This window comes from Protopterus annectens, chromosome 7.part0, assembly GCF_019279795.1.
Source record: "Protopterus annectens isolate FY-2018-M chromosome 7.part0, PAN1.0, whole genome shotgun sequence".
NCBI classification, from domain to species: domain Eukaryota; kingdom Metazoa; phylum Chordata; order Ceratodontiformes; family Protopteridae; genus Protopterus; species Protopterus annectens.
Window position 1 is genome coordinate 1584533899 of NC_056739.1, and position 15571 is coordinate 1584549469.

At 37.3% G+C, this 15571-nt stretch overlaps 1 protein-coding gene across 9 annotated transcripts in view; it reads right to left on the reverse strand.

Annotated features, from left to right (window-relative positions):
* Positions 1 to 15571, reverse strand: part of WNK2 (WNK lysine deficient protein kinase 2) — a 2812908-nt gene that overhangs the window by 1099799 nt on the left and 1697538 nt on the right. For 7 of the 9 annotated variants that reach the window (XM_044078134.1, XM_044078133.1, XM_044078139.1 and 4 more), the window contains one exon: positions 2802 to 3128. In XM_044078134.1, coding sequence (XP_043934069.1) covers positions 2802 to 3128 — 327 coding nt within the window. The remainder of the gene's footprint in view (positions 1 to 2801; positions 3129 to 15571) is intronic. The other 2 variants (XM_044078132.1, XM_044078140.1) reach the window with 1 other exon arrangement.

Below are 15571 nucleotides of genomic sequence, written 5' to 3' on the forward strand. Positions count from 1 at the left end.
GCAAAACTATTTACAGATGTATGAATTAGTAACATTACTCTGCTTCCATGTAATATTTCCTTACAACTTCATACTTATTGAAATATGGAAATAACAGACCAGTGCAATCCCAATTTTCCACAATGGCAATTACTTTTAACAGATGATGCTTTATAATTCAATCAAGTTCTTCCTTTGTCCTTCACATATTATATGCATTTGCACAATAACAACTGATGCTTCTCTCACTCTTTCCTTAATTCCTAGTATATTATCTTTCCAAGTACTGTATACTCTAAAAAACGTTCTTTATACTGAAATAAAAGACGATGATCTAAACTCCACAGCAGGAGTAAATTGTTTGCAACAAATGAATTCTAATATAAATGCTTGTAATTAAGTGTTATCATTTGAAATATAACAGGCTTACCTAATTAGTACCACATTAATTGCTTGACCGATTTTATAAATTTTAACAGTGAGATGATATGATCATTAGGGCCCATTTTCATCCACAAAAAAAGGAATAAAAAAAAACAGAACACAGTTCAGAGAGTGAACACTATCCATTAAACACCAACTCCATAAGCTCAGATAAAGCTACTTACGCAAAAAGTAACCAATATTAACCATAATCTGTACTTGCAATGCAGCACATTTCATATAAAACAAGTCTGAACTCATGCTGCAAGAATATTTAATACCAAAGAAATAAGGCATAAGTAGGCAAAAACTAGAAAAATTTGAAATTCAAGTTATGTATCACCATTACCAAACTTGCATTTGGCCTTTTTTCAGTAGGCATTATTTTAGAACGGCATGAAATGGAGTAAGTAAACCACTGGTGAGATACAAATTACATAGGAAAAAATGGAACAATACATGATGTTTTGGAGGAGGAATGAGAATTAAAAGAAGGCAGGAACTGAATAATTTATGTAAAGTTGGTTTGATTATATTATATAGAAAAATATATGTGATGTATAATCTTTGTAAATGTCAACTTGTTAATATGGTTTGTTTACTTTTATATAAATGTATGTTTGCCTATATCATAACTGATAGTTCAACAAAGGTGTTGAACAAAGGAGCTAGTTGCTGGTTCAGTTGCTATGAAGATCTTACAGTCACAGAAATCTGAATGATGTGAAACATTTAGCGTTTCTAGTGACAGCTTGCTTATCTAAGGGATATAAACAAGGGATAATTAAGATAATTTTCTAATAAGAGCTGGGTGATTTGTAGGTGAAAGTGTAATATAACAGAGACCACCTTTTAAAAACTTGAAGCCATTAGCTTTTGAACAGTGTTATAGTGGAACTCAAACTTCACTGAGAAAGTAATGAAGTGATGCAGGTCTGGTACCCACTTGTTATTTGTGTTACTGTGAGCAGTGCATATTCAATGATGGGAAGGAAACTATTTTCCTTACAGCATGCTAAATGTGAGAAGGCATCCAAGGGTAAAAAGAAATGAGAGAGCAGAAAGTGAATTTTGTTATTTATTTAAGTGCCTTGCAAAAGGAGGACAGGGGTTTAACAACACACCAAAGTACTGAATTATTGACCCTTATCTAAAGCAATTCAGTGGCAGTCTTTCATCTGCAGTCTAGAAGAATTTTTTCAACCTACAGGAAATCCCCAAAACAGTGCCTTGGTTTTGCGAAAGATTGTGGTAAGGTGATAAGAGAGAATACATTATTGAACAGCTTGTAAACTAACAAAAAGTGAAAAAGGTGTGTAGGGAAATTGGTATGTTAAACATTGCCAAATCATCAACATATGAAATGCTTAAAGCTTGGCATAAAGCAAGAATAAAGCTCAACAAAGAGAACAAAATTTGGTCCTACAACTAAGGCTCAAAAAGCCCCTTAAGGAGATGTATTGGGAGTTAAAAAATCATATTCTTAAGTGGTTACACAAGTACCTCTTAATCCAGAGAAGCATAGGTTTGAGTCTTAAGACTGGGAGTTCAGACAGAACTGGTGAAGGGGGAGACGCTAATATTTCAGTAAGATTTTCAAACACCAGCCCAGTACATTAACCCTAATCTAAACCTCTATACAGAAAAGCAGTAGTAGCGCTTTGGTGTTTTCTAAATCTATATTTGGACTCAGCTAAGACAACAAGCATACAAGCACCGACAAGACTACATGATGATCAGAAGTTACAAAATGAAGGTCATGTTATTTATTAATGTAATTTGAAAAACAGGTAAATGGGAGCTATTACAGGATAGATTTACAAGTGGTATGTGTAACACATGGGGTGGGGGTGGATTGAGCACTGGACAGAAGAGTACTGTCATCATCTCAGACCTTCTCTGCAGTTCATCTAGTAAGGCAGGTTAAGATAGCATACCCACCTTTCAGAATGATCAGTGAAATTGGAATGTGCATGACTTCAAAGTATGTACTTATCCTGGCTGATACAGATTACATCTGCAATCTTTCCTTGACCCATGCAGTTCCAAAGATCCTAGGAATTCAGTGTTATACCCTGTCAATACCTTGAAAGTATAAATTGAACCTAATTTATCAAAAGTAGACTCTAAGGCCTGCTACAGACAGAAATCATTTCAATTACATAGAGCTCCAGCCCTGAGCAGTTTACAAACCCTTTTAAATACAAATAAACTTTTCTAATATAAAATGAAACAAATAGCTCCCTATACCATCTGCAGCATCTTGGCCTTTCAGCACAGAAATATGAAATGTAGCATACTACATGAACACACCACAGTCATTTCTTAAGTAATTCTAGAAATAAAGAAAGATAATTTAAGCTCTTCCCCATTAACTCATGGATAAAGCTGCAACATACCTCCTGAGAACATTCAGCAACTGCAGGATATGCAGGCATGGCTGGATCATTCATGCTTATTTGTGAGCGGACATCAATGACAGTCTGTAGATGAGATTCTAATGGCAGAAAGGCAGCAGATGGAAGTGGGACACCTGATTGCTCTAAACATACTGGTGTTCCTTGATTGTCAAGATTATGCAATAGTGTTTCTGAACAAAGCTGAGACTGCAACACATTAGACTGGATTTGCAAAGGTGGAGATACTAGAACTGTTGCTTGTGCTGCTGGTATCTGCACTTGGATTCCAACTTCCACTGAAAGCTGGGCTTGGCCACCAAATACCTGCTGAAAAATTAAACGTTTTTAATGGCTGCTCTTTCATTCTTTATTAAGGCACTTTCATTTTAGTGTTTAGGCTCACACATCAGAACTAAGCCTGTGATCCAGACTTGTTACAAGAATCATATATATGATGTTAAAAAAAACACTAGGATACAGATATTCTGACAGAAGTATGTTAACGAAGAATGTGGAAAACAATCTATGTAGACATGATTTCATAATATTAGCATACACTAATAATAAATCTTTCAGAATCTGGTTATTTAATCCACAAACACTTTGAAGAACCACTGTAAACAATTCATCCATTACACATAACATGCATTCCGAATAATTGCTTACCTTACCAAAGACTGCTACTTGTATAACTCTACTGTACTGCAGTGAATGTTGCAATTATACTCCAAACAATGGCAGAAAACACACATTTGTTATGGACCTTTCTGAAAGGTGCTTTACAAGCTTTATTGGTAAATAGTGATGAAAATGCAAACAGCATGCATGCTATAAACAAAATATTTCTTCTTGGATTAAGAGGCTTTTTTAAATACAAAAATATATTGTAATTCAAGATGTAATTAAACAATAGAAGTAATTAATTATCGCATTTAGACCAAATAGGTATTTTGGTCTGTGGTATGAAACTCACTAGAATTCAATACTATGAATGCGCACCACTGACTGAACTATTTAAAAGCAATATAAAATTAAATGGTACAGTCATTTTTCACGTGAAAAAATAGCCCCACTACAGCCATGTCACAAAGATTTGCAATATATTTCAGCAAATGGTATTATAACTGTAGCCATGTAGGTTCAATAAAGGACATTTATAAAACTGGAATCCTGCATGCTATTTCTTTTTTATTTGATCCAGGATCATCATTCATAAAGATACTAGGGTGATAGTCAATAATACAGAACTGACAATACAAATAAGAAACTAATACATTGTGTTACAGTCATTATAGAGCTGTATATCAGAAGATACACAGGCAGTTTATGACGAATACAAATTACAATCTAGGATATATAAAGTGCACAGGAGTGTAAAGAAAATTACTATGATACATTAATGGTCTCATTAAAGCTGACCGTTAACAATACAAAACCAAACTGATCTGTCTATGCACAATTTTGCAAAGAGTGAAATGTCCTTCTGCTTGTGATGAGGTTACAGCAACAATATAACATCAACATTATCAAGGTCAGGAAAAAGAAAATAACAATTGCCAGCACTGACAATAATAGTAATGTGATGTTACAGTATGATATGGGTTGTGGGAGGAACAAGCTTTTATTAAGTACTCATAAGGATCATTAAGTCATTCTAGTGATTATAATCAGAGAGTGCCAGAGTGCAAACAACAACATCAGAAGGTAAAACAGCTTTAAAAGTTTTTAGTCACTTCACTCTGCAGAAACAAAGTCTAACAGCTTTTAAAGCAGTCTACTGTTTAGAGAGAGAATATTTCTGCCTGCTGTCTTTTGGTGCTAATATTTTACCAGATTTCAAATGGTTAGAAAGCCAGTAAAACACTTTGTGCTTCCAGGCTTTTTCTGTAACTGCCACTGGTAGTACATAGAACGGATAGGATGCCATGCACTACAAACTGAAATGGATAACCACGAAATAGTAGCGTATCAGGATCCAACTACAAACAGCACAAAGCAAGTATATCCAAACACGCTGATCTTGAACACTAGGACTCTGCAATGAAGCTAACCAAATTGATCCAGTATAAATAGTATTTTATTATAAAATCACAGATTTAGCGCTTTCATCAACTCTGAATGTTGACTTCATCAGAATACTTAAAACCTTCTAATAATCCTATTTATACTGTTAAATTTTGGTGCCAGCAAGTCTGAACCAATCACCATTCAGTAACACATTTAAAGACATAGCTTATGCTAATATAGATAAAATACATATTCAATGCTTAAATAATTCAATCTGCATCATTTTAAAATAAATGAATAATTAAGTGTACTTTACAATATCAACAATTCAATAATGCAAGAGAAGTAACATATATAAAAAATATATAAGAAAATTCTGTAGTATCTCATATACACATATTCATAATTTAGCAAGTAATATAGGCTTGATGGGTATACTATCATTCAAACTAGGGAAGTTAGTGGCATCTAGGAGTAACTGCCACTTAACTTCTTTTTCTCCTAGTAATGGTTTTATGTTACCTCCCCTGAAGTTAATATAAACCTGTTCCAAAATGGCTAACTTAAAATTGTGACTTTCTCCTTTATTAGTGATATGCCTAAACAGAGCATTGTTAAGATCCTTTCTTTTTATACAATATAAATGATCGTATTTTCTGTTCTTAAGCAACCTTTCGGTTTTCCCTATATAATATCCAGGACATATCATCCATTTCGCTAGATAAATAATATATTTGGTGTTGCAGTTACCCTGCTTGAAATTGATATTAGTTCTATTCACATTCTCCAAAATCATACTTTCAATTTCTAATATGTAACTACAGTAACGGCAACCCCCACACTTATGTGTGTGTCCTACCTTATTCAATTTTCTCATACTATCATAATTCATCTCCAAGTTACTTTTGATATTCCTGTCCATTTTGTATACAAATGTTGGTGTGTCTTCAATCAAATGACAAATGTCCTCATCAGCCTTTAAAATATTCCAATTGTCACTTAACAGACGCTTGACCTTATCTACACAAGGACCATATTTCACTACACATGCTCTGCTATAATTAGACACACTGCTGGAATTTGAATTAGTCACCATCTGCAAGATCACCTTTCATTCCATTCTTTAATGACAAACTGTGCAACATCTTCTATTAAGCCCTTTGGATAACCTGTCTCCATAAATAAGGAACTAATATATTGTACTTCCTGAACCATATCTTTATAGCATGAAGTCATTCTGGCTGCTCTAATACACTGTCCCTTGAATATGTTGCGTTTAAGCTTCTTAGGATGATTACTAGCATATTCTAGATAACTATTACTGAAAGTTTCCTTCCTGTAAATTTTAGATTTAAACCCTGTAGGTGTGTTTAAAATTAGGGTGTCTGGATAAGCTATACTCTCAGTCTGAACATTATGAGTAAAATTGAGATATGAACTAGTGCCATTTAAATAGCTTATGAAGGTTTCCACAAGATCTGGGGGGCAGTCCCATAAAATGAAGATGTCATCCAAGAATCTCGTATATAATTTAATATACTTCAGATATTGACTGTTAAATACATGGTCATCGTCCCAATCTATCATCACCAGACTGGCAAAGCTATGGGGCACATGCTGCACCCATGGCAACTCCTCTGGTTTGTTTATAGTATTCTCCCTCATAAAAGATAAAATTACTGTCCAAGATAATAGACATACACTCAACTATCAAATCTATTTGATCACCTACTAGCTTTGCATATTTTACGATACTCCTGTGAAAACCTTCCAGACCTTCCAATTTGGGTATATAGGAAAAAAGGTCAACATCATCTATTATTATAAAAATAAGATCTTTCTTCCAAATTTCAGCTGTAATTCGACCCCAAAAATCCCATGAATCCTTTAAAACATGGGGTACATAATCATAAATGTGTTTTAACCATCTTTCGATAGCAGTCCCTACAGTGAATGTTTTGGATTGGCTGCCAGATATTATCTGTCTAAATGGAGGATTGCTTAAATTTTTATGGACCTTAGGAATACCCACTATAGTGGCTAGTTTAGGAAAATCCACCTTCATGAACTTATGCTCTTCCAAAGTAATTCTGTTATCCAACAGGTATTCTTCAAGGTACATATCAATTCGTCTGTATGCTATATGAATTTCGTTGAGAGACACCATTGCATAATTTCCAGTGTGTTGTAAAATCTCATATATCTTATTAATATACTCATAAGTATCATATATCACAATTCCTCCACCCTTGTCCGGTTTCATAATTCTGATATTGCCATCCTGTTTAAGTTATTTTAACATAACCAATTCTATTCGTGTCAAATTATTTCTTGGTTTACTACTAGAGGTGTTCTGCCAAAGCTTATACAATTGTAGCTATATTAGGATGAGTTGGTGGTACAAATGAGCTTTTCTTCACTAACATATTAGATGTTGTAGAGGTGTTTTTACCTTTAAAGAAAATTGCCAAATTTAATTTTCTAAGTAATAACTAACTCTGTGTGTCCACAATATCAAACCTAGACGTTGGTATAAATTTCATATCTCTTGAAAAAAGTTTGATATACTCTTTTTCTATTTTTAAATTTGTGCAATTATACACATTAAACTTGTCCATACTACTAATAACTACATTCTCTAAAGCTGTCTCTGTAACCTTGTTAACATCTACCTTTTCTGTACATTGCTTGTTTGTTCCTTGGGTGGTCTATACAATTCCTTTCCCCTTGTACCAATTTTGTTTCCAAGGAGAGTGTTGGTATTTCTTTGGACCCCCATAAAAAATTGCCTTATCATCTTGCCTATCATGCATCTGGCCTCTACTGGTTCCCTTATCTTGCCTGTTGTAAATTACATCATCATATGCGTTAGGACCAGTTTTCTCCCTATTTTCTTTCCATGTATAAACCTTATTAGAACTAAACTGTTTCAAATCATGTTCTATTTTTCTTATTTTTCTTTTTAAATATTTTTTTCTGACTTCATCTCAGTGTTCCTTAACTGTTTAGTATATAATGTTTCCCACTGAGGAAATATTAGATCACTTGTAATAGCTGCATTCAGTTCTTCAGTTTCAACTAGTAAATGACAAATTTTCATCGTTATATAAGCATTTTAATAAACTCAAACCCAAAATTGTTAAACATTTCAAAATCAGTTTTTACTTTTTCAATTATATCAATACCCATGGGAACTTTAAAAAAAGGGAACCCTAATGGTATAACGCTTAACTCTACACATTTCTTAAGATATGCGTTGTCTAACTGCACTCCTTTTACAGTGCCAAGCTTTTTACCCAGTTTGTAAATCATATCTTTTAAAGTTCCCATTTCTTGACTGTTGTTAGAATGGGAGACAGTCTCAGCATTATGTTCCGAGGTATGAAAATCATAATTAGCATTAAGCAATACATTAAAATTAGTATTGCAGTCTTTGTTGTTCACTTTTAACAAATTGAAATGGATGCCAATGCTAGAGCTTCATTCTCAAAGTGAATTTCTTGGCAACCATATTAGAAATGCATAATTTGGTTATGATTGGAAACTATCAAAATCCTCTACATGTTGATCATTTATATAGTCAGAATAAGGATTGTGCTGTATTACATTTTACAGTGTAGCAGTATTTTAATACCAAGATGTTAACAGCTAATGATTACTAGTACAATTTTCAAATACCTAAAATGATCACTCCTAAATGGAAGGATAACACTTAGCCTACGATAGTCCAGGCTGTGAGATACTCCCTCTTTTAAGCAACTGATTTCTGTTCTCCATGTTAATATAGTCAGGGCAGCAACAGTTAAATGTGTATTGTTAAATTCATGACACAAAGTACTCTTCAAGTTCTATATCTTGTCACTTAGCAGACTTCAGAAACAATCTCCATAGCTATAATGGGAAGCTAACCATAACTTTTAATGCTGTACACTGCTATTTGAAATCTGACCAAAACAGCAGTCTGAAAAATAAAATGATTTTCTGTGCAAAGATGCAATCATAAGAAGAGTGTACTACACTGCTATGACTTATCTAATCCCAATCCATAATGAAGTACAACAATTTGTCAATAAATTTTCTAATTTAAACAGCATTTCTTAGGATTTAAACGGTTTTATAAAATTTCTTTAGGGTTCACATTTTCATGACGGGGTACTGAGAATGATCAGATATGAATGTCACTGAATGGAGCAGAAACTATAATTTATAAAAATAAATTAAATGCATAATTAAGTCCAACTACTACTTAACACTGGAAAACACGAATTACTATTAATACAGTGCAAACTACAGCACAAGTATATCAAGGCATTTTTAGTATGCCAATTACTACATACACTGCTACTTGCATTATACTTAAAAGATCTATCCCCGTTGTATATAATGGTTTTAACGCTTACTATTTGTACATGCTTAAATACTCACCATTTCCCTACTTCCCCAGTCAGCTGAGCTGGATCTCTTTTTACTTTTTGAGATGCAGAAACTGTAACTCAAAGTGCCAAGCATAAGTCATCTATGACACAAACCAGTACAATACTAATTAACACACTTCCGTTCTGGTGAGGGAATCCCTGTACTCAGCTTGTAACAAAATACTTATGTCTCAATAGATTATTTTCATTATTCCTAAAACGGAAAGTACAGAAGACACACCAAATGACAATGTCTTATACCTAAAAAGATTTTTTATAATAGTGACACATTTCTTCAAACAGAGTGATATTTTAAAAGTTAACAATAAGGCATTATTGGCTTTTAATGGCTGCATGAAACAGGCCCTTTTTACCTGATGGAGCTCATTATTCCGTACTGTATACCTTGCATGTTGCACTCCACCACCTGGCACTCCTGAAAATTCATCAGGCATGGATGGAAACAGTGGTTAGTCATCCATTTGCAATTCAAGCTGTGTGCCTTTGGAAATCTACAATTTTGGGGTGATTTAATCTGGTCTACTTCAACAAGACCCTAGAAAACTACTACCTAACGTTGCATTTAATGACCATCATTTATACCTCTCACACATCTTACTATAATTACATTTTATTGACTATAGTGTATTGGATTTTTTGTTTGTTTTAAATGTATTTTCATTGTTTAAGTGTTTCACTTATTGAGCACCTTGATTGTGATTTTTGGTTTACTCTATGTCTGACATGTTATTATTCACATTTGAAGAGCTTTGGCCAACTGAGACCTACATGAGTGGAGTTAAGTAGATTTTTACCTGCACTTTTATCAAATAATACACAATTTAAAGTAATTTGTTTGTGTTGCATTGAGCAATATCTAGCTGGAAGTTGACTGTTTTTTCAGTAGGTCTTATACAAGTGGTATTTTCAGTTAAGGCTTGTTAAAAAACCTACATAGCCAGTGATAAGTGGGGGTAGTTTACCTCATTGTTATTCGGTTTCTGTCTTATAAAAGTGGTACAGTGAATTGTTTTCTGTTTAAACTGTGAGCTTTGGCCAACTGAGACCTACATGAGTGGAGTTAAGTAGATTTTTATCTGCACTTTTATCAAATAATACACTATTTAAAGTAATTTGTTTGTGTTGCATTGAGCAATATCTAGCTGGATCTTGGTGGCTTTGAAACTGCCCACCCCTCTTGTAAATCTGCACTTGGATACTCCTCCTGGGCCCATCTCATTTGCTCACTCACTCACTCAAAAAAAAAAAATGTATCTGCTTTTACTGTATTTGTGTTTCTTCCTACTTTATTTTGCTTTTCCGTCATCTTAAAAGTACTAAGTTGTATTTATTACTACTTGGTGTAACTCATTCTAAGCCTTTTAGTTTAAGCACTTGGGCATCAGACCAGTTGTTTTACATTAAGAAGGTTTGTGGTCTGCACTGTAGTGGCAGGACAGGTAGCTTACATCCTTCTAAGTTGGGAACTGCTGATTGAGGGCTCAGTGTCTGTTATTCTAAAACTGTATTAATTCTGGTTAAAGCACTTGGGCTTCAGGCCAGTTATTTTACATTAAGAGGGTTCGTGGTCTGCACTCTTGTGGGAGGAGAGGCTGGACTCTGCCCTTCTGAGCTGGGAATTTCTGGTTAAAGGCTTATAGTGCCTGCATATCTGAACTGTTTCTTACTGAAATTGGTACACCTTGTTTGCTGTGGCATAGACTAGATCCAGGCCTGCTGAATCTAGCTTTGTTTGTATAACTTGAGCACTAATCCAGGCATTCTTTAAAGTATTCAATTGTATTTATTACTGCTTGATAGTAACTTGATTAAAGTGTAGCTATCATTCTAAGTCTTTTGGATTAAGCACTTGGGTTTCAGACCAATTGTTTTACATTAGGAAGGTTTGTGGCCTGCACTGTGGTGGCAGGACAGGTAGCTTGCATCCTTCTAAGTTGGGAACTGCTGATTGAGGGCTCAGTGTCTGTTATTCTAAAAGTGTATTAATTCTGGTTTAAGCACTTGGGCTTCAGGCCAGTTATTTTACATTAAGAGGGTTCGTGGTCTGCACTCTTGTGGGAGGAGAGGCTGGACTCTGCCCTTCTGAGCTGGGAATTTCTGGTTAAAGGCTTATAGTGCCTGAATATTTGAACTGCTTCTTATTGAAATTGGTACACCTTGTTTGCTGTAGCATAGACTAGATCCAGGCCTGCTGAATCTAGCTTTGTTTGTATAACTTGAGCACTAATCCAGACATTCTTTAAAGTATTCAATTGTATTTATTACTGCTTGATAGTAACTTGATTAAAGTGTAGCTATCATTCTAAGTCTTTTGGATTAAGCACTTGGGCTTCAGACCAGTTGTTTTACATTAGGAAGGTTTGTGGCCTGCACTGTGGTGGCAGGACGGGTAGCTTACATCCTTCTAAGTTGGGAACTGCTGATTGAGGGCTCAGTGTCTGTTATTCTAAAAGTGTATTAGTTCTGGTTTAAGCACTTGGGCTTCAGGCCAGTTATTTTACATTAAGAAAGATTGTGGTCTGCACTCTTGTGGGAGGAGAGGCTGGACTCTGCCCTTCTGAGCTGGGAATTTCTGGTTAAAGGCTTATAGTGCCTGCATATTTGAACTGTTTCTTACTGAAATTGGTACACCTTGTTTGCTGTAGCATAGACTAGATCCAGGCCTGCTGAATCTAGCTTTGTTTGTATGCTTGTTGTCTGTTTGCTTATTATTTCCCTGAAACACTAATTCCACCTAAAACACGGCTTTTCAGCGCTTCTGTGGATCCCTATTGACATCTGCATTGCTTACTGCACTTATTTCCTTGTTTCACTTGAATGAAAGTTACTGTTTGTCATTTTTGCATTTAAGTTACCTGTAGCACATTGCATTTAAGTTACCTGGCACTTGCTCACTAAAGCAATGATATAGGTCAGCATTAAAAAATTAAAAGCACTACACCCTCACAAACTCCCCTTGAGTACTTTGTTCCCCATTGACCCTTTTTTTTTTCAATTATAAAGGAATTCCCAATACTATTCTAGCATGTCTAAAAGTCAGTTGTCAATCTCCTCTCCGGTCCAGCTGGTGAATCTGGGAATCTTGAGGCAATGTTACAACTGCCTGATGTACACAGGCAACCCTCTCCTCCTCCCAACAAATTCCAACACATGTGAGAGATGCAACCATATAGCCAAACTGGAGGCTAAGCTCTCTCAACTCAGTACTGGCGTAACCAGTCAGGAGGAAAAGGAAACCACACTCACTACAATTCCAGTCTCACATAGACCTACCACAACAGCAAACCAAACACATAAACACACAAAAACATACTCGGAGGCTCTAAATAAAAATATGCCTAAGCAGCAGAGACCTCCAAAGCAGACACCCAAGCAACCGCTACCCCAAAACAAAATGCGTGCAACACATAGCTCACAAATCCAGTGTGCCGAACAGTCACAGCCCTTAAGGCTAAACAACACACCTGATACACCTGTAATAGGCGACTCTATCGTCAGGCACACGGACGTCCCACTCACCAGGCTGAACAAGGAGAAGGTCATGGTGAGCTGCCTGTCGGGTGCTAGGATCCGCCACATAACACAAGCACTCAGGTCACTCCAAGGCAAATACAAATATGACTCAGTCATTGTCCATGCTTGTGTGAATGACCTGAGACGTACCTCCCTGGACTACATAAAAAGAGACATAGAGGAGCTCTCTGATCATGCAGCCCAGACCGGTATGACCCTGAACTTGAGTAGCATCTTACCCTCACCAAGAATGATGCCACAATATGAGGACAAGATGATCAATTTCAACAATTGGCTTAAGTATTGGTGTCATTCAAAGGGGATCCAATGCCTGTCAGCCTGGGATGACATGCTCTACAAGCCACGATGCTTCGCTAGGGACGGCTTGCACCTATCACCCCTGGGCTTTCGGATATTGGCAAAGGCTCTTGCTACCCCCATAGTGCCTTTTTTAGGCAAGGCTCAAAAGACAAACCCACCTCCATAGGTATCACAAGGGATAAGAAACTAAGAGTAATGCTACTCAACGTCAGAAGTCTAAACCTCAAGATGCATGCACTCGAAACTCTCCTTAGCATGGAGAACATTGATATCTGTGCAGTAACAGAAACCTGGTTCAAGGCTCCCGAGAGCACCCCAGCACTACCAGGTTATACCTCATACCATGCTTTTTGGCCCCAAAACTTGGACCGAACCACAAAAGGAGGGGAGTATCAATATTCGTCAAAGATACCCACACCTCCAGGTTGGTGGCACAGCACGAAGCGTCAGAGACTATCCATGTGCAACTAACAGTGGGTAAAACTGCCTTCCAGTTTATAGCCTGCTACAGACCACCCTCCCAAACCCAGGAACTCCACTCGGCCTTCCTGAGAACACTGGAAAATATGAAGGTCTCTCCAAACACCATTATACTGGGCGACTTCAACTACCCAAACATAGACTGGGAGCATTACTCTAGCTCCAACACCCTAGCCCAAAGGTTCCTAGAATTTATAAACTCAAATGCTATGGAACAACATGTTACCACTCCCACAAGAGGGGAAAACATACTGGGCCTGATCATCACCAACATGGGGACTCTATGCTCCAGACCAGAAGTGTATCTCTCACTGGTAAGATCAGACCATAAACTAATCTCACTGGATATTCACATCCGACCCCACCCCTGCCCAGAAAACCACAGTGAAAAACTTCTCTAAAGCAAATTTCACACTCCTCAAAACCGAGGTGGAATCCTTCAAAGCCCCCGGGCCTGTGGAAAATACGGCCCAGACCGCAGAATCCTTTATAAACGCATTCTATGAACACCTTCAGGAATGCATGGATCATGCAATCCCAAATAAAACCAAGACCCAATCCTCCAAAGGCAGACGTCCTGTCTGGTGGACCCCTGCCATAAACAAACTATACAATAGAAGGAGGAAGCTACTACATGATAGAGCAAAATCCCAAAAAGGGAAGGCATCTCTGATCAGTATTAGCAAAAACTACGGGCACTCATAAAATCATCTAAGGCCAGCTTCGAGAGAAAATTGCACAGGACACTAAGGATAATCACAAGGCTTTCTTTAGTTATGTTAGGAACCTGAGTGGGAATTCCCAGATATGCTCAAAATTAGTCCAAAATGACAAAAAATACACCAAACCCACAGACATTGCCAACATCCTAGCTGACAGGTTCAGCGCAAACTTCTCCCCCCCCCACCAAAAGGGCAAATATCTATCCCAGCAGAGTGCTGCCCCCGACATCTCAGATGCTCAGCTAAGAGCCGCCCTCTCCAAAGCAAAAAACACAGCATCAATGGGACCAGACGGTGTCCCGGGCTGCGTCCTACATGAACTCCAAGAAGAGCTAAACCCAAACATAAAACTACTGTTCAATCTGAGCCTTACTACAGGATATGTACCCAAAGAGTGGCGTACAGCAACGGTGGTCCCTCTCCGCAAAGGTGGTGCCTCAACAGATCCTGGAAACTATCACCCCATAAGCCTGACTAGCTTGGTCTGAAAAGCTATGGAAAGGATCATCATGGACCTTATAAATAAAGATATTGGGGACCTACAGACACTGGATCCTACCCAGTTCGGCTTTAAGGGCAGATCCTGTCTCTTAAACCTGGTCGATTTCTTTGAAACAGTCACCAAGGCCATTGACGAGGGGAAGGTGGTCCACACAGCCTACCTGGACCTCGCAAAAGCCTTCGATACAATACACCACTCGGGCATTATAGATAAGCTCACCAGCTTAAATATAAACCCCTATGTCACTAGATGGGTTGCAAACTGGCTCAAGGACAGAGCCCACATGGTTAGAATTGCTGGAGCCATGTCAGACTCCAAACCAGTTACAAGTGGTATCCCACAAGGCTCAGTCCTGGGACCTCTCTTGTTCGGTATATATTTCTCAGAGGTACAGGCCAACAGGGAAGGACTGTGGCTGACCAAGTTCGCAGATGACTGCAAACTGGGCACCATAATTGACTCTCCAGCCGGCACAAGCATCCTCCAAAAGGGCCTCATAGAAACAGACAACTGGTGCCAGAGCCATGGCCTTAAGCTAAACGCCAAAAAGTGTATAGTTATCCCCTTTGGCAAAAACTAAGTGCCCACAAATTACCACATAAGTGGTAATCCATTAAGTACGGAAGAAGTAATTAGGGACCTGGGGACCCAAGTTGATAGTCTCTCATTTGACAACCATGTTGCCAAAGTGGTTAGAAAAACATTTTATATAGTCCACCTAATCATGAAAGGATTCACATCTAGATCAGGGGAGGTCATCGTGCCGCTTTACTCATCCCTCATCAGGCC